Here is a 20,372-nt window from a genome sequence, read left to right on the forward strand (position 1 = left end):
AGATGCGTTTAAATGTTTGCACAAATAATGGAAATAAATTTGTATGAGTACATATATTCTTTCGAAATATTTTTTAAATATATAATAATAATAATAATAAATGATGTTTATTAAATACGAATTTTTCTTGAATTGATAAAAAAAATGATTTTTTTTCAAGAACAAGGAATTTCAAAAAATTATCTAATAATAATAATAACTTTTTTTATTGTCAATTTACAAGATGTAAGGCTGTTAGAAGATAGGAATGTCACTCTCATAGGCTTCACTGAATTGAAATAATTGTATGAAATTATTTAATTATCAATTCGTATGATATTATTTCTTTTTTTCCTAAGCTATGTAATTCGGACACCTACCTAAATGAGAGAAACTCTCTAATCAAGGATTGGGACAAACTTTTCGATGATACTTAAAATTTATTTATACTTACTTCTAATAAAGATCATAAAAAAAGTAATTCGCAATTTATGAATCAGAGTAAAACCATATTTATGATAGTTATAAGAATAATTTATTTTAATTAAGATTAAATTAAAATAATCCACTTTGCGTTTCACGCAAAGGAATACCACGAAAAATTTTCTCAGACTTCTTGACGGTAATAAGATTCCAACTAAATGTTCAACTTTTTCTCAATGAAATTATTTTTTATAGTCAACCATTTATTATTATTATTATTATCCTTTATTGATAGGGTATCATCTTTCTGAATATAATGAAAAGTTCCTCTTAATAACTCAATCCAGAAAATCAAAGTAACGCGAAATTTAAGTATCTGAGTACAATCATATTTAGGAAAGTAATAGGAAAAACTTATTTTAATTTTGATTAAATTAAATTAATCAAATTTTGCGTTACACGCATAGGAAAACCACGAAAATGTCTTTTAGATTGCTGACCGGTAATTGGATTTCAGCTAAATGTTCGTTATTGTAATGAAACTTATTTTTATAATCAATATTTATCATCCTTAAATAGACAGCCTGTCATCTTAGTGAATGCTGTGAATCACTCTTCTCATATTTTTAACGCAACCCAGAAATCAAAGTAACTAGTAATTTAAATACAGAAGTAGAATCATATTTTGAATAATTAGAATTTACATTAACCACAAATGAAAACTACTAGAACGTTTTAATAATAAACTAATTGAACATTAACATACGATAATGAGACATCTCAACAAATATTATCATTTTCCAATTTATAGTGTTTATACGAAGTTTGATGTTTTGGGCAGCTTAGCTTTATTTTATCCTAAAAAGACTAATGTTTACATTGAGGTTTAATTTCATTTCAATTTAAAAGAAAATGATGGCCACTAGATGGCAGTAGCAATTATGTGCATACAGAGAAACGGATAGCCAACAATTCAGTCGGGGATTACCCGGAATGCTGGTAAGCGATTATTATTATTTCGTTTTAAGTATTCTAACTTATTAAGAAACGTATTGTAAAGAAGTAGACGATTTTAAGAATTATGTGTATAAGTATAAAGTATTTTCTTAATTTGTTTTTAAAAAAAGTAATTTTATTTACTATTTAAGAAATTTCGTTTTCAAAGAAACAATAAGTTTCGTTTTGGGTGAAAGTACAAAAGTTTCGTTATTGATAAATTATTTCTATGTGTAATGTATTTAAGTACCATAATTTATAAGGTATGGCTTTTGGGGGGGGGGGAGGCAAAAAAAAAGAAGAATTAATAGAATTAGCATCAGAATTGGGTCTCTTCGTACCAGACCATGCTAAATTAATTGTAAATCTATTTTTAACTCCTTGATTTTTGTTGTGTTAAAGTTAACTAGGGGGCTCCGCCCCCTGCTCGCTACGCTCGCCAACCCCCCAGAACTGCTTCGCAATCTTATAAAAACATTTTAACAAATTTAAATTTTAAAATAAAAATGCCAGATATTGAAATCAATTACTTAATGAAATTCATACACTTCTCTGCCCCCTTCACAATTTGATTATCTTTTCTTCATGTAGCTGAGAAATTTGGAGCTGTAGCAGAGAATATATCTCAATAAGAAATGCTTTCCCGTTTAGAATTCCGCCATTCATTTCTCTCACGTCTGCCAGAGATATTTCGACGCCTGATAGCAGGCATTTTATTTAGGCAGCAGGCACTAAATAAATAAAAATAGAACTAAATAACTAAGATATCGTTTTAAATCTCAAATCAAAATAATTGTTTGTAGAAAGTTTGTTTTGGTTTGAATATTCGCACGATGCCATTGCCATTCTATTGTAACGAAACAAAAAATTTATCATGAAACTAAAAATTTATCAAAGGAACTAAAGATATTGAATTCTTTTTTTAAGAAATTCAGTTCCGTTTTTTTTATCCACTCTTATTTTTGTTTATCAATCTATTAATTCAGAAATGCTTTAAATCAAACGATGCTTACGGAAACAATGCTTATGCGAACCACCCGAAAAATGATTTGCTGAATTCTCATTGGTTGAAACTAAATTATTATTGGTTGAAACTAAATTATTAATTTTATTAATTAATTAAAGGAAATTTTCATAATTTAAGACCTTATTTTATTGCACATCTACATAACAATACCTTTAAAACGACACCTTATTTGTTTAATTCTGTCGCGTAGTTTGGGAGTTTTTAGCGAGACAAAATATTGCTAGCCTATTAATATATAGATATGTGTATAAAGTTAAAAAGGCTTCAAAACTTTTTAATTAATAAGGCTTTTAAATCAAATTCGAAACAACTTCTTAAAATTGTAATTTTAAATGTGTGCATTTAATTTATTAAAATAAAAATAAATTTTAAAAAATATAAATAAATGACTGGATAAAATTAAGAACTTCGTTGTCAGTAATCTAATCTTCGTTGTCATAAATTAGTCAAAAATAAACGATTTTTTAGTTTAAAAAGTCAAAGTTTTTTTATTTGTTTAAAAGGTAAATTTGCCCCATATCCTGCTCATGAGACTATTTAATATCTTCTAGTTCGTAAGGATCAGAATTCCTTTTTTTTTTTTTTTTTTTTTACTTTAAAATTGTACAAATGATATATTTAATGCTTTCATGTGATATGCTGCAGTTTTAAATAGCACTTAAAAATATCTAAGAAATTGCTGAAATTATCAATTCAAAAAACAATCGACGAATATGAATTTAAATAGCGCCACACGTTTTGTTTTGCTATCTCATTTTATATTATCGTATTATATAGAGCAGACAGTTGCGTGTGGATGATTGTAAGCAAAGAGGCATACAAAAAACCCAATTTAATTTTCAGTTGATGCTTTTAAACTCCTTGCAAAAATGTAATAATAAAGGTATGCAAATTAACTGTCGCAAACAAATTAATATCAGGTGGGATGAAAGACATCGAAACCAATTTGATTGAATAGTAAAACTAGATGGTGTTTCTAACATCCGGAAATCTATCAGGCTTTTTTTTCTGTCACAAAATTTATCAGAAACAATTCAATATGGAATATGTTTTTTCGTTGATTAAACATTAACAGATATTTGTCTTTTAAAACATTTCACTATACAATAAAAATAATTATTCTGCAATTGTATTTATTTAAAACTAATTGATATAAAGCCTTAGTGTGTTCCATTGATATATTGAATGCTCGGTTTGGTTGGATGCCCGGGGCTGTTGCTCTTTCACATCCTGGTCCACTGTACACGATCAAGAGAAGAACTGATACTTCAAGCCCGTATCACATTTATTCTCTCTAATATTTAATAGACCCTATAATAAATCCTTCAAAATATAAGCCAAAAATTTACATAAATAATGATAATTTTTATTCTTGCACAAAAATTTAGCAAATGTAATTAAAACAATTAAAAGAGAAAAAAAAAATTAAGAAATATTTTTAACATACACATCAATTGAATAATATCAGCTTGCGAAATATTATTAATATTTTTTATTTTTACAAACAGTAGTAATATAACGGCCCTCACCTGCTCCGGGTGTAGGGCCTAGAAAAAGAATAAAAAATATTTATACATTTCAAGATATGCATTCATTTATATCCTTGTAGCGATTAATTGTTTTTCTATTCTAAATTTTTTTTTTAGTCAACATGGCTTATTTTTTACAAGCGCATCACTGCTAATTGATTATAATTTATTCTTTAATACATTAGAAAAAAGAGAAGATTTACGGATTTAGAAATGTACCAAAATCAGGAATAAATAAAAAACTTTTTTTTCGGAAGTTTGAGTTCACCAGACGGCCGAAGAATACCCATGTATAAAATGGTGACTGATGCATGTTTAATCTGTCAGGGTCACTAAGTCCTCCAAGTTCTCATAACAAATCAATACCTCTGGGTACTAATCCAGGAGTTCCCTTGTCTTCTGGATTAGGTTCAAAATTAAAAGGCTACAGAGTTAAACATTGGTAGTCATAAGTTCAAAATTGAGTCGGTTGTTCAACTGTGGTTATAAAAAAATTAAACTAATAATCAAATTTTATGTTCTTGTATTCTATTTAACTCCTTGTATATACGTTCGTAATTTAATGTTTTTAAGTTTTATAGATTTTGAGCAGCAAAGCAAAATGTAATGTAAATTTGAAACAGCAGCCAAAACGTTAGCCAACCGTGAGCATGAACTTGAACGTTTACGTATCAAAACTAGAGCTCAAAATGTTAACATTTTGGATTTAAGTAGTAACGATGAAAGTAAAAACGTACACACATATTTTAGAAAGTTAATGCTAGAGTATAAGATCAAAGATGGAGATATAAATTTTTATTTGAGCGGTATTGGTCTAAGTCAGTGTTTCCCAAACTTGTGTACCCTTTCTAAATTTTTCGTAAGGCTGTGTACCACTAATAAAAAATTTAATTTTTTTTTACTAAAAAAAAAAACTGCACAAAGGTTAAAAGTCAACTGGCTGTTGACACCACTAATTATTAACTGTTAACTCTGCAAAAAATAGACTATAGAAAAATACGTAATCGTAAATCTTCATGGCTAGCTTTGTTATTAAATAAAAATTTTTGAAATTTTCGTTTGTTGCAAGATATTTTGCATAAGAACACGTACCCCCGTACGCGTTCCCGTACCAAAGGGGGTACGCGTACCACCTATTGGGAAACACTGGTTTAAGTGAAGAGTATTGGGTATTCCAATTATTGGGACTACTTCCTTATGAAATTACGCAACTAATCGCGCGTATAAACGAAGATAATGTAAATAATTATAAGTATGCGAAAGCAACATTGCTTAAGAGATATAAGTTAAGTGCTGATTAACTTAGATTTAAATTCTTGAATCTTGTTAAACACCCAGAAAGTACATGGAAGGATTATTCTTTCGAATTACAAAGCTAATTTGAAGAATGGATAACAGGGCACGAAATTTTGGAATTTAATAGCTTAAAAAATTTAATTAATACTGAATAATTGAAAAAAAACAAGCACATTTAACAAGGCGGGAACATTTTGTAGACGAATAGCCTAAATTTAATAAACCAGATAAATTAGATCTGAGCGGTAGCGCTTCACGCTGTCGTGCCACAGGTCCCTAGTTCGATCCTCGGGTCGGGCAAGGTTGACTCAGCCTTTCATTCCTTCAATGGGTCGATAAATGAGTACCAAGCATGCTTGGGAACTAAACACTGGGGGTTCCGCGTACGGCTGACCACCTGACCGGAACATCTGCTCCTGCACCCCAGAGCCCAAGGTCAAGAAAACTGAGATGGGCACAGTAGGCCATAGCCCTCTATGGGCTGTCGCGTCTCTGAGTTTAGTTTAGATAATTATGATAATGTGCGATCAGTTATAAATGAAGTAACAGTTGTATATTGAGAAACTCATGTAATGCTAGTGACGATAAATTTCAGGTAGAAAAGAAATCAACTCCGTTTAGTGAAAACAAAAGTATAAATCTAAAATAGTTTGTAAGTTCGGATATACGAAGTGAAAAAGGGAAATATCCCGTTATTGCCCGGGGCCTAAAACCATTGCTTATTGTAAGAAATGTAAAAAGCAAGGCCATTCGCTTTAAAAATGAATCTCTAATTGCAATCAGATAACAGTGATTTATTTGGTTTCGGTAATCAAAGTGGTCCAGTTACGAAAGCTATATAGGTAAAGCTGTAGTAAGCATTCGCGTGGATGACGTAGTTGGGAAATTTATTACTTTATTAATTGGTAAGGATGATTCACAACCGTGATATTTAATTTTAGGAAGAACTTGGCTAGACTTACCCTACATTGCTTTTGCGCGTATTGGAGATAATTTGGATACGCAAATAATGACGTTTTTTTCTTTCTGAAATTCAAGTAGATTTGAGTAAAAATGCTGTTAAATTGAAAACAATAAACGAAGTAGAAATCGAAAGTAAATCGACCAATTTAATTGGGGGGTAAAAGTGGAAGAAAGCGAAAACTCGATTTTTAATGGGATAATTTTAGTTAAAAGTATAGGTCAGAATTTCGATTCTGTTCTTGAGGTAGTTAACGATGAAACGATTGTACCGGTAGTAAAAAAGGAAGAACTTAACTTAAAAATTAGGAAAGATCAGTGCTTAGGTAGGGGAATGGAGGTAGGTGAGGAAATTGATAATGAAAAAGTTGAAGTAAGTGCAATTAACAATGAGTAGTCTCCTATTTTAATGAAAGATATTAATTTTGACGAAGTTTTAGAAAGTATTAAAAGATTTGAACCAGATTGCACCACCAGATTTATTAAATAGATATCGTGATTGTTTTGCTTTAAACATAAGTGAGTTAGACTACACAAACTTATGCAAAATTCACATTGAAGAAATCGAGGGCAGTAAGCCTATTTTTAAAAAAACCATAGAAAACCAATTCCGAAGAAAGAAAACAAATATGAGAAATGGTCTCCGAATGGGAAAAGTATGGAATAGTTTCAAACTCAAGATCTCCGTATTCCAGTCCTGTATTATTAGTCAAGAAAGAGACAGGGGAACAACAATTCGAAACGTGACTAACAATTCAAACAGTTTGACCAACAATTCAAAACGATTTTACCGGGTGGTAATAAACCGGAAAAATTGGCAGAGCAAAAAAATGGTGGAGCAATATTTAAGAAACAAATAAAATTTCAGATAATTCTTAAGCTGTTACATGTTTTTTAGCCTGGATTCTCAATTTGAGGAAAATTTTCGAACCTTATTATTTAAATATACATATTTTATTTTTATAACATTCTTTGAATAGTAGACCCAATTTTGAGTTTACGTCAACCAAAGCTTGTAAGCCTTGTTATTTTGAACCCAATCTTGAAGACAAGGACACTCCTAGATCAAGTTTTGGGAAAGATTTACCTTCGTGGTTGACTGTTTTGATTTAACTATCTCGCATTTGCGTTATATAGAGAGGAAAACTACGAAAAACCCCACTGTTACGGGACTTTACGCCTACGGTTAAAGATTATCTTGTATATGCACTACATGAAGATTAAAACACGCCTTCTCACAGGTATCTTTTAAAACGAAACGATAAACATATCTTATATTTCTGAATTTAAATTCAAAGTGTTTACTTAACCAGTTCTCAACTGCATCACCAGAAAAAGAACAACTGTCACCAAAATCAAGAGAAATTATGTGTATAGAAGCGTGCTATCTTAAGTCGTTATCAGAGACCTGATTATCAGAATCGACGTTATCAGAGTCACGAGCGAAATGTTCTGATTATTCTTTGAAAAACGAATGCTTAGAAAACTTAAAAACAGAGAGCAGAAACTTTTTTGAATTTGAATATTTAGTTTCTTCAAAATGGAAATAAATTATGTTTCTCAATATGAACTTTTTCAATCAATGTATTTAATTTATTCGAGATGGAAATACATCATGGTTCAGTCACGTCTCATTTCAGCACCTCGCGAGATGACGGGCTTTTCATTTCAATGGAAAATCGAACGTTTCTCTACATTAACGTCTGGTTCCCTCATTACATCTCCAGATTTTTATCTTACAAAAAAGAAGAAAAACTTACAGTGGTACTTGGAATTTAAAGTTTTGGAAAACTGGGACCGTTACTCGACGCTTGGCGCGATTTTATATGAACTAAATCTATGCAATGAAGACGAGGTCAATATAGGCATTGACTTTACAATGGATGTATCTCTTAACCAGAAGGATTTATTTCGAAAAAGAGTTGATTCCATTGAAAGCTTTCGCATCCTCAAGAAAGTGATTTTGTTTCCACGCATATTATTCTTGTACTGTTTAAAGATGATTTCATAAACTTCACTTGTTCTATTAGAGTTAAATGTGGTTCAGCAATAGATTGGATACCTCACAGGCCTATTAAGCTGCCAGCCAAAAACAACCCATTTGTATTGCCAAACGATCATTAAATATTTACATCAAGCACATAATACTTCTGTTCGGGAAAAACCAATGAATAAACAATCCATTCCAGACCAAATACGAAAAGCAACGAAAAATTCCACGACTGAAATTGCAACCTGTAACTCCAAGCAAACACAGACCTCTCAAACGGTAAACGCAGACGATAGTTCTGAAGTTCAAACTTTGAAACAACTTTCCATCAATTTAAAAAGAATCCTTATTCATTCCAAGAATACCGATGTTACGATTCGATTCGAAGATATCGCAATCAAAGCGCATAAAACAATATCATGTGCAAGATTAAGAGTGTTTTGCATCATGTTCGAACATTCCACATTAAAAGCCGCGAACAATGAGATTGAAGTGACAGGCATCCGGACTTCTGTTATTAAAAAAACTCATCAACTATGTGTACTGTTACGAAAAATGTCACCTTCAATACGAAGAAGCATATGAGCTTTACAACGCAGCTGACAAGTATGAGATTTTGTATCTTAAAGAAGCTTGTATGAAAGATCTCTTATGTTCACATGACTATCTGCCTTGCTGGAACCGTGATGGTCCAGGAGAAAGAGCATTCTCCTCACCAAGGACGCGAACCGGATTTGAATCCCAGCAATGGCTGGTTGATACGAATTCTGCATCCGGCTTGCACCGACCATATGGACAGATCATGGGTTATAGTCCCCTTGTCGTCATTCTAACCATGGGAGATTCTCCACTCCATGTAACACAAATGCAGGTTTTCCCATCAAAAAAGTCCTCCACGAAGGCAAATTTCTCCCAATACTTGATCCAGGACTTCACTTGTCTTTTGGATTGGGTTCAAAATGTCAAGGTTATGGAGTTGAACACTAATAGTCTTAAACACAAAAATTGCGTTGGATATTCAATGACGGTTATAAAATATAAAATGAATAATGATAATATACGTAAATGGTGTAAGCTTTTTAATGAAGGGAGAAAAAATAAACATGAAAAAGAACAATCTGGATGAACCTATTGTTATACTGGTCATCCACCATACTCGTTCTGTTTCCAAAACTTAAGGAATTTCTCGGTAGAAAGCGCTTGGAAAATAATGGCATGTTGAAAGAAATTCTTACTTACTAGTTTTACGGTTAGGTGGCAGAGCTCTTAGATGATGTGATCTTAAAGTTGATGCCACGACTGTACAAATGTTTCAAATTTAATGGTGAATATGTTAAAGAGTGAATACATGTTCATATTTTAATTTGTGATACAATTTACGTTCGTATATAAAATTTCACTTACTTCAATACAGTTCTTACTTAAAAAATGACCATTGCATATAAAGTAGCAAAATATTGAATCTAGTGTATTGTTTTGCGTTGAAACCAAATAAATAGAACTAATTGGTAAGAAGATATTATGGTTTCTGCATTAGAATTCTAGAAAACAAATGTCTTCTTCCTTCTCTACATTTAAATGAATATTAAATGAGAATGTTTTGTTCTTCCTTGTTAAGCGTAAATAATGAAAAAATTTACCTCACCATTATTCGCTTGTTCGTAAACAGTAACTTCATAAACACTTAGGAAAATAACACATAGAAAATACAGGTTAATAACTAATAAGTACTCTATATATCTTAAATTTTTTCATGAAGACTATTAATTTCATTAGTAATATTAGTTTTTTTTTAAAGTAACGTCAGCTACCTTCGTTGCGTTTATGATAAAATGAAAATAATTATTACTAAGAAGTAGAACAATACACAATGTCCACAATATTTACATTCACTGAACATAAAACAACGGAATTCTTAAAAAGAAATAATAAAGTAGAAATAAAATAACTATATTAATAAATAGTGAAGAGTTTTAAAATAATAAGTTTTCAAGTAGTATGAAGTTTTATTATATTACTATTAATTCCCCTCTTTATTATTTTAAGTAAAAATATTTTATAGCTTTTATCCCGTTCTTGAATACTGTTCAAACATTTGAAAAATAGTTCAGTTAAATATTCTATATTTATCACATTTTTGTATCATAATGTAGATTAAATGTTGATTGAAACCATGTTGACTGAATATCAACCTGTAATCGAACTGTAATCGCAGTAAATTTTTTTGTTAATATTAAAACCTTTTAGTCCTAAGACGAAATAATTTTAACTGTCGTCTTTAGAGACGAAATAGCAGTATACATTCTGTTTCACAATTTTATTAAATTCTTCATTCTGCTGTATTTTTAAACCGAAACATATCTTTCTGATTTTCAAACAATACATGTATTATAATTTATTTAAACGATACCAAAATTTATCTCTTGTGTCTTGAATAGATTGTGTTATCAGTCAGAATTAAACGAAATTCTCTTTTGAATAGACGCCAAGCGGTGGTTGAGAGGTTGGATGATTACTGTGAAGATGAAAAGAAACGTGGATTGAAAGATTAGAAACAGAAAATAGAATCATTTTACCTGAAGTATTTACATTTTTTAAGATGGAATTAAAGCATGGTTTGGCGAGGTCCCATTTCAGCACATCGCAGAATGGTGCATTTTCATTTCAGTGGAAAATACATAATTTTTCTTGTTTACAACGAGGTTTTCCTATTTCAAGTCCGAAATTTTATTATAAAGGCAGTAAATACCCTTGGTTTTTGGAACTTACAGCTTCGTACGTATGTACCAATAATTTTCTCTTATTAAATCTATGTAACGATTCTAAAGATGATGATATTGATTTAAATTTTACAATAACTGTATCTCAAAACCAGGGAATATCATTTTATACAAATAGTGATTCTGCATTTCGTTTTTCGATTTGGAATCCTGTAATGTTGCTACCAAACGTAAAACTACCGATATCATTCTTCATTGATGTCCTCAACATCACTTGTACTATTGAAGTAACTGGACTAGAAGTTGAGAGTCATACAAAGACAGTGACAAGCATATCTCCTAACCTCAAAAGTTCAGAATCCCAAAGCAATCAACAAAGCTCTGCAAATGAGATGCATAATAATTCTGGAAAAGCAGACCGGAAGGAACAAGGGGCCAACTCACTCTTGAAGGAAAAGAAAGGTGATGAATCCTTTCTGAAAATTGCAGATTCAGTAGTTCCCCAGCGAACTCAGTCTTCCGGATCGGAAAATACTCCAGACGATAGCCCTGATCTTGAAACATTGAAACAACTTTCGATCGATTTAAAAAGGATGCTTACCCAAACCATGAATTCTGATGTCACGATTCGAGTGGAAGATATCATAATCAAATCGCATAAAAATATATTGTGTGCAAGATCACAAGTGTTTTGCCGTATGTTCGAACATTCCACATTAGAAGTTGCGAACAATGAGATTGAAGTGACAGATATTCGAGCTTCCATTATGAAAAAACTCATCAACTACTTGTACTGTGGTGAAAAAGGTCGCCTTCAATACGAAGACGCGTGTGAGCTTTACTACGCAGCTGATAAGTATGAGATTTTGTATCTTAGAGAAGCTTGTATGAAAGATCTTTTATGTTTACTTGATGTGAACAACGCCTGTCCAATGCTCAGTCTGGCATATCGCCACAGTGACGAGGTTTTCAAAGAACAAATAGTGAACTTTATTTCTAAGAATTTTATTTCTATTGTTAAAACAGAATCATGGATAGAATTAACAGATAAAGACACGAAACTAGCTGCTCTTTTAATGCGTTATTGTGCTGAAGCTTTGACTAAGTAGGTCTGCTTTTGGTTTAATTTTCTTATAATATTGTTATATAATATAAGAAGTTAATTTTAGGTAATTTCAAACATGTATATCATTAGACATGCATATCATAAACATGTATTACTTATTATTATCTTCAAACATGTATTTATAAAAGAAACAACAGCTATTTCAAAGTAAAATAAAATTCTATGTTTTATTAGTTTGAACTGTGTAATAAATATGAAATAATAAGTTTTTAATTTACGTAATTATGAAATCTTATTAAATATTGTCACTCAGGGAGTTTTAATATTCTGAGCCAAAGTATTTTTTTTTCTTGTTCTGACTTTTGTGTCCCTGTCTTTGTTTCCAGATAAATACTTATCTATTTTCCGGAATTTCCGTTTGAATGCAAATAAAGATCCTGACAATTAAAACAATTTTTTATTACAATACTTACTTCCATTGTTAAATCACAAGCTTTCATTTTTGTCTGAATATTCTCTTTTTGTTTTTAAATTGAAACAAAATCTATAATTTTTTATTAACACTTTGACGGAGATAGAACACCAATGTTCCTTACATATAAGGATTTTTCTGACTTTCTAATTATAAGAAAAATATATTTGGTGCTTTTAATTTGTAAGAAACAGTCCAACGTCACTTAAAAAATCTGTGTGGAATTAACTAAAAATGAAATCCTAAAAAGTAGTTAGTAATTTTTTTTTTCATTTTGAAAGAAATTTATCAATAATTTATTTTATAAATAAAAGAAATTTCAATAATGAATAGCTGTTTCTCTTAAATATAAATAAGTACAAATTTGAAAAATTGTTTAGAAGTGACTCATGTCTGGAAAATTTTAGCCTTAACGTAGGAAAAAAAAAGACAAATGTATTTTATGCTGTATTACCTAACCAAAAATCATTAAAATACTAAGTATAATATTTTCCACTTATTTTGATCCAAAATTATGAAAAAAGTATGAAATATAGAGACCAAAGTGTTTTAAAAGTAATTTATTATAAACATAGCTAAAGAATTATTTTTAGCAATATAATTTGATTCTATACATTGGCAGAATAAAATGTTTATCTTTAGACATATGGTAGATGTTTTCCCCTAAAATATTTTTTGTTACCAAACACATAGACAAAACAAAAATCTGAATTTTTAATTTTTATTCTAGCTCAAATTCGACAGATAAAAAGTACATGTGATTTTGCATCAAATTATTACGGGTCGACTGGATAAAAAAAGCAATAATTGTTCATAAAAACAATCATCATTAAATAGACAAGCAATACTGCAAGATCCCGCAACATTTAAAGGTGTTGTAACCAGATATAATAATAATAATAAATGAAAAATAAAAAGAACATTCGTAACTAAATTATCAAGCAGTAAGCAGAGAATAAAGAATAAACATGCGTATAACGTAAATTGAAAGCATAATTAGAGATTATCATACGCTCTTATAATATATATAAATCGAATTTACACCGAGGAGCCATTACATTATGACCACCCAGCTAATAACATGTAGGACCACCTTTAGCCCTCAAAACTGCTGGCACCCGCCGTGGCATTGATTCCACAAGGTGTTGATAGGTAGTCCGAGGTATCTGGTACCAAGCGCTCACCAACTAGTCCTGCAATTCCCTCACATTGCAAGGGGGTAGCGTGGCAGCATGAATTTGGTTTTCCAAGTAGGACCATAAATGCTCTATTGGATTAAGGTCAAGTGAATTTGGGGACCAAGTCATGACTTGAAAGTCTCTGGAATGTTCCTCGAACCAATCCATAACGATTCTTATGACACGGTGCATTATCCTGTTGGTAAACACCTTTCCCCACAGGAAAAACTGTTGTCATGAATGGGTCTGCAACTATGCTCAAGTAGCTTACAGACGTCAGGTTTTGTTCTATGAGGATTATGGGTCCTAATGTGCCTCATGAAAACATTGTTCCTGGGCCAGAAACCATGAAAACCTGGGCGAGCCCATTGTTATGGATGGAGGGTGGTCATAATGTAATGGCTCTTCAGTGTATATCGAAGTGTGTTCTGGAATATTGTGCAAACATTTGAAGAATAGTTCAGTTGAATATCGTCTATTTATAATATTTTCGTATCCTATTGTTAATTAAATGTTGATTGAACTATGTGTTGATTAAATATCAACATATATTTGAACAGCTATTAGTTACAGTAAATTTTTTTGTTAATATGAAGACCTTTTAATGCTTGCAAGATATAATTTAAATGCTGTCCTTATACACCAAATTGCAACCTATTTCCTGACTTACTATTTCATTAAATAGCTTAATCTATTGCATTTTCCAACCCACTGATACACATATCTTATCTTTCTGATTTTCGAACAAAATGCGTATACTTTAACACATTCGCTGCCACTAAAAATGATATTTCCATCCTCAGAAGCCGGATTACAAAACAGGGTTTTAATGGTTTAAATGTTCCTTAAATTTTACTAGGAAAAACCAGAAAAACGAAGAAACATTATTTTCCTGTTTAGAGAGAGTTTTTTTTTTCCCCGACGCTTTGGAGCGTCAGTGGCACATGAATTAAAAAAGTTTTAAAATTTAAAAAACTAATTGAGAAATAACAGACATTAATACAAAATAAAAAAATATTTTATGCATATATTTTATTAAACATTTTATGGCACTTATAATTTAAAATAAAATAAAAAAATAATAATAATTTTAAAAAAAAAATAATAAAAAAATCAAGATGAAAAATAAAGAAAATAAACAATAAAAGAATAAATAGAAAAAATTTAATTAAAAAATAAATAAATACATATATAAATACATTTCCGTGGATAACCCATTCTCAACGTTAATAAAAAATGGAATTAACATGCTTCTTTTTCGCTCTGCCTTTTTCTTACTTTTCATTTCATCGAAAACTACTAATCAAAGAATTTAATAATTTTTCGCTGACAAGCTCTATAAAAATCTTAAGAATGTATGAATCATGATTCGTAGGACTGAGTAAAAGCATACATATATTATAGCAAAAACTTTTCGATTTCAAAAGGTTCTTAAAAATAAGTTGGTGCTGCCATCTTTAGAATCTAAACCAAACTTTTTAAGTCATTTCCTTTTAATTAATTTATTATTATTATTTTTCGCTCCTGCCACTGGACAAAACATTTTACAGGCTTCCTTATATCTTTTTGTATGAGGACTCAAAAAAAAAAGGATTACTTTTCATTTGGTTCGGATGCGTTAAATATTTGCATAAATATTGAAGGAAATTTGTATGATTATTTTCTTTCGAATTATCATTCTTATTTTTTAAATATACAACTCCAATTCGAAATATTAGAACAACCAAAAAAGGCATTGTATTACCTTATAAAATGCGTGATATCTTTAAAAATAAACAACGGTGGCGAACGGAAAAATTATTAACCGTCCACAATTAGTTGACGTATGATATTATTGTTCACACGCGCCTAAAGAAGTATTAAGAGATTTTATAAAAAAATATTGAAATTTTTCAAAATATTAAAATATTTCCAGAGGCGATTCAAAATATTAGAATATCTGTAAAATTGTGTGATTGGTCAACGTTAATCATAAAATTTGCATAAGTTGCGCCACTGTAGAGCTAGTACGCGTATAAAGGCTCGTTTGAAAATCAGATTTAATTAGTTGGGAGTTAAAATGGGTCGAACGAAAGACATACCGGACACTACCAAGACAGCGATTGTGACTCTACGCAATGAGGGAATTAGTCAACAAATGATTGCCAAAAAAGTGAATTGCTCTCAAGGAACTGTAAGTAAAATTTTAAAAGATTTTTCTACAAATCAAAGTTTTAAAAATAATCTCTCAAATAGTGGTCGTAAACGAATAACCACACTGAGACATGACAGAATGCTGAAACGTGTCGTCACTAAAAATCGCTTCAAGAGCTTGAGATTCATAAGTAGAAAGTGGAGAGAACAAGGAGTGGATGCCTCAACATCTACCACACTACGACGACTCCATGAACTTGATTTTCAATCACGTGTGCCCAAGAAAAAGCCGCTACTTACACGCAAGCAAAAACGAGCCAGAGTGAGGTGGTGCAAAGACAGATTGCAATCGGGTATTCAGGACTGGAATAACGTACTTTTTAGCGATGAATCGATGTTTGGCGTTGCAAGCAAGAAGCTTTTACCACAGATTGCTTGAAACGCTCAGTGAAGTTTAGCACTTCTGTAATGATTTGGGGGTGTATGGGTGCTGAGGGCTTAGGAAAGCTATGCATTTTGAAAGGAAGGGTAAATTCTGAAGTATACAAGGAGGTACTTGAACATTTTATGATTCCGTCATCGGAAGATCTATTAGAGGATGACTTTATCTTCCAACAAGACTCTGCATCTTGCCACACGTCTTGGCTTACTAACAATAAAGTCAAATTACTTCCTTGGCCGGCCAATTCACCCGATTTGAACCCCATCGAGAATATATGGGGTTTAATGAAGAAACGCCTTCAGGATTTAGCTCCAAAGGACAAAAAATGAACTCATAGAAAGCGTGAAATCCATTTGGGCAACTATCAGCAAAGATGACTGCAAAAAAGTAGTGCATCGTATGCAAAATCGTTTGCGTGACGTTATTAAAGCTAAGGGAGATGCCACTAAGTATTAACTATTCATGCAGATTTCATTTAAATGAATTATGCTATTTTTGTTCATGTTATTCTAATTTTTTGAACCACTGTGAAAATTATTCTAATTTTTTGAATTTTTAGAAAAAATTCATTGTAAAAGCTTTTGCAATATCATAATAATTTATTTATGTTATGTTCATCTACAAAACATGTAGAATGTGATAACACACTTCAAAATTCTCAGGTATTCATTTTTATCAAAATAAATACATATCTCAAACTACTATGTGCTTTATTTATCATTATTCTAATATTTTGAATTGGAGTTGTACATATATGTAATAATAATTTATAATAATGTTTACTACCCAAGTATTAATATTGATTAATAAAAAAAATAATTTTTTCCAAAGAACAATTAAATTAAAAAAATTATCTACTAATAATAATTTTTCTTTTCAAAATTTTATTTTCAAATTTTATACAATAACTAAATTTTTGTCAATTTACAAGATGTAAGGCTTTTAGAAGATAGGAATGTCACGCTTATAGGCTTCACTGAATTGAAGCATTTTTATGAAATTATTTAATTATCAAACTGTATTATTTCTTACTTTCTAAGTTATGTGACTCTGACACCTACCTAAATGAGAGAGAGAAACTCTGTAACCAATGATTGGGACAAATTTTTCGATGGTACTTAAAACTTATTTGTGCTCAATGGAAAGAAAAACCTCGCACGATTAGTCTGATGGCTTACCCATATTGTTTTCCATTACATCAGTATTGAAATCGTCGAGAGTTGGAAACTAATGATCGCTGGGATTCGAACCTGGTCACCTTATAGAGAGGCGAGTGCTCTATTCTATCCATTGAGCCATCGGGACTCTTATAAGACCTTCTGAAATTCACATGCGAATGAATAGACTTCTTGGAAAATACTGTCATAAAAAAACACACTTATTGGCCTGCGTCATTTCACCTAGCACTTTATCCATAAAATAACTTTTCTTCAGGAGTCAAACCAGGGAATTTAGAAAGTCGAAAATTATTCATCTCAGTTAAAGCTTAGACAACTATATAAAGCTAAATATGAAGCAACTTTTTTCAAAAAAAAAAAAAAAAAAAAAATCAGATGTAGCTGTTGTGGTCGGCCATTAAGGCAGAGAGGGAAGGGGATGCGATTGTTCTTCTTTTTCAGTTGAGCCAGCTATGCCCAAGAATTCGACTTTTGTCACACCTGTTTATTGGGCGGACTTATGCATACATCCATCCATACCAGGGGTCTGTCCAGACATTTTGTGAAAGGTCCGTTTTGGTAAAATTGTGAAAAAATTACTCGTAATTTGTGAATATAAAACAAACGTTAAGTCACATTCTTTCAAACAGGGTCCTGCTTTTGTGAATTTGTGCAAATAGGGTCCTCATTGCAAAAAACTTTTCAAGAAGCTTTTTAATTGTAAATAGATACAAGAGTATGATCAACACTGTAAAACTATAATTTAAAAAAATTAAATTTGCAAAAATAAACAGCAATTGCTGCTTCTAAATAAGAGATGCAACATACAAATATTTGGTATTTAGCCTATACTGCTGAAAGCAGAATATTCATTTCAGAAGAAGCGTCTGCCAAAGACAAAACTTAATTCGTTTAAATCCATCTTTATTTTTTTCCCCTTGGGAAGGGTTTATTCGATTAACAAAACAATTACGAAAATGAACAAATTTGTGAAGAGTCCGATTAAAAGAGAAATTATTTTGTGAAGGGTCTGTTTTTATGAAATATTTTGTGAAGAATGAAATCAGAGAACGATCTATCTGCAATTCAGTAACCCCAGAGATATTGATTTGTTATGGGAACATCGAGAACTTTATGACCCGACAGATTTAACGTACACCAATCACCATTTACAGTCGAACTTCTATTAAACGAACTTCCATTTTGCGAATGTTTTCGAGGAACCAAGAACATTTTGGAAATTTCTTCGTAAAATGACCTCCAAATAGAGAGGGGTATTTTCTATTTATCGAACTTTTCTTTGAGATCCACTTTTCCGAAATATTTCAGAACATTTCCAACTTGTTAGCGTATTTTATGGGGGAAATGACCTTGAATTAATTTTCGAAGCCACTGCTTTATGTAATGTTTTACTGCTTCCCCTAAAAGTTTTTTTGGAGAAAACAGTAAAATCCCTTTCATTTTTTGTTCACATTTCAAGCGAAAAACTCAGTCCAAATTAACCTTTTACTTACGGCTGGTACAACATATGGACCATATGTGATGGTAGAACATGGTACACCGTAAGCAAAGGGTTAAAGGATTTTATCAGTAGCAGTTAAGCTTATGAAGGCACGTTCTAATGTATGTTTAAAATTACTTTTATAATAAATGCAGCTATAATTTTATACATCTTTTTTTTTGTTGTTGAAAACGTATGTAGCATGATAGTGTAACACTGGATAATGTTTTGCTCTATTCTTGCTTTCCATGCAGATTTCTTTTATGGTTAAGATTTATAAAATAAATAGCAGATACCAGTTTACAAGATGAGGGTGCATCAATTGATATTTTAATTATGCCTAGCGTTTATGAATTTAAAACATGTTTTGTGTTGTTCCGTTGACTTAAAATACTTAAACAATTTCGTTGTTTAAATATTTTAAAAGGTGATTTTCTATTAAACGAATTTTCCATATAACGAACGTATTATCGGGATTTAGCGAGTTCGTTAAACAGAGGTGCGACTGTACTACACAGGGAGTCTTCGGCCACCTGGATTCGAATTCCCGTTCTCGCAAACTGGAGTCCAGCGCTTTCCTAACCACTCTATCCCGGCCAAAAAAACTCAGATGAAAAATATTAAGAATTTCTATGGCTTTTTACAAATTTTTCAGAAATCGTGGCTTAACCTAGACAATATTCAGGCCCTAGAGACAAGAATGGATTGATATCACATTTTTGCCAAGTTCTAGTCTAGTCGAAGCAACTAGCAACTCTATTGCCCACACTGAATATTGCGATGTTTGGAGAGGGGTATCGGACTTAGTTAAGTTCACTAAGCCTCTCAATTTGTGGCCTTTTTTTAAATTTGTTTAAAACTTTATAAATATATATGTTACGGTGAATGTTGACAATCACATAGTCGCTTTGGTGAATATGTCCGAAATATTTATTACATTCGATTTGATATGAATTTATTAGTGGATATAATTACATTTATTCGATATTTTAATACTTACTGACGATAGATGAGAAGAAACATCAGTGTTTGGAGTATCAGGCCATACATTTACATTTGACCGGTATACATTTGCTCGGTATACCCTACACCAGGGGTGGCGAACCTTTATGCACCAACGTGCTATTTTTTCCAAAAAAAATTTTAATGACGTCATAGACGTGCCGTCAAATAATTTTGACTTATAATAATACTAAATACTATAAAATAATAATACTAAATACTATCAACTCAAAACTCTTTATTTGCATTGAAAATATATATATATATATATATATATATATATATATATATATAGGGTGGTCCCGAATTCATGGTACAAACTTTAATGGTAGGTACAGGACATTGTAACAATGATTTATTGTATAGGATTGTATAGTCGCAAGTGACGCGGTGAGGCGTAAACAGGGGAAAGAAAAGGAAAGAGAAATGGAGTGATCGGTTGGTATCATTGCCGGTAGAGGGCAGTAGTGTGCAGTTTGGTGCTCGATGGATTGGGCGTGG

At 31.2% G+C, this 20,372-nt stretch overlaps 1 protein-coding gene across 3 annotated transcripts; it reads left to right on the forward strand.

Annotated features, from left to right (window-relative positions):
- Positions 1-1,255: 1,255 nt before the first annotated feature.
- On the forward strand, positions 1,256-12,219 carry LOC107436694 (uncharacterized). Of its 3 annotated transcripts, none has more exons than XM_087151016.1 (2): positions 1,256-1,401; positions 10,683-12,219. In XM_087151016.1, the coding sequence occupies exon 2, from the start codon at positions 10,800-10,802 to the stop codon at positions 12,027-12,029; it is 1,230 nt and encodes a 409-aa protein (XP_087007142.1). In that variant the 5' UTR covers positions 1,256-1,401; positions 10,683-10,799; the 3' UTR covers positions 12,030-12,219. The 3 variants fall into 3 exon arrangements, with proteins under 3 accessions (XP_087007142.1, XP_087007143.1, XP_087007144.1); XM_087151017.1 differs by lacking the exon at positions 1,256-1,401 and adding an exon at positions 1,469-1,493; XM_087151018.1 differs by lacking the exon at positions 1,256-1,401 and adding an exon at positions 1,476-1,500.
- The last annotated feature ends 8,153 nt before the right edge of the window (positions 12,220-20,372 follow it).

This window comes from Parasteatoda tepidariorum, chromosome 9, assembly GCF_982258835.1.
Source record: "Parasteatoda tepidariorum strain Cologne lab strain chromosome 9, Ptep-v5.0, whole genome shotgun sequence".
Classification (NCBI taxonomy): domain Eukaryota; kingdom Metazoa; phylum Arthropoda; class Arachnida; order Araneae; family Theridiidae; genus Parasteatoda; species Parasteatoda tepidariorum.

What these genes read in the sequence shown, in the direction of transcription:
- LOC107436694 (XM_087151016.1), top strand. Translation starts at nt 10,800, where the DNA reads ATGGAATTAAAGCATGGTTTGGCGAGGTCCCATTTCAGCACATCGCAG.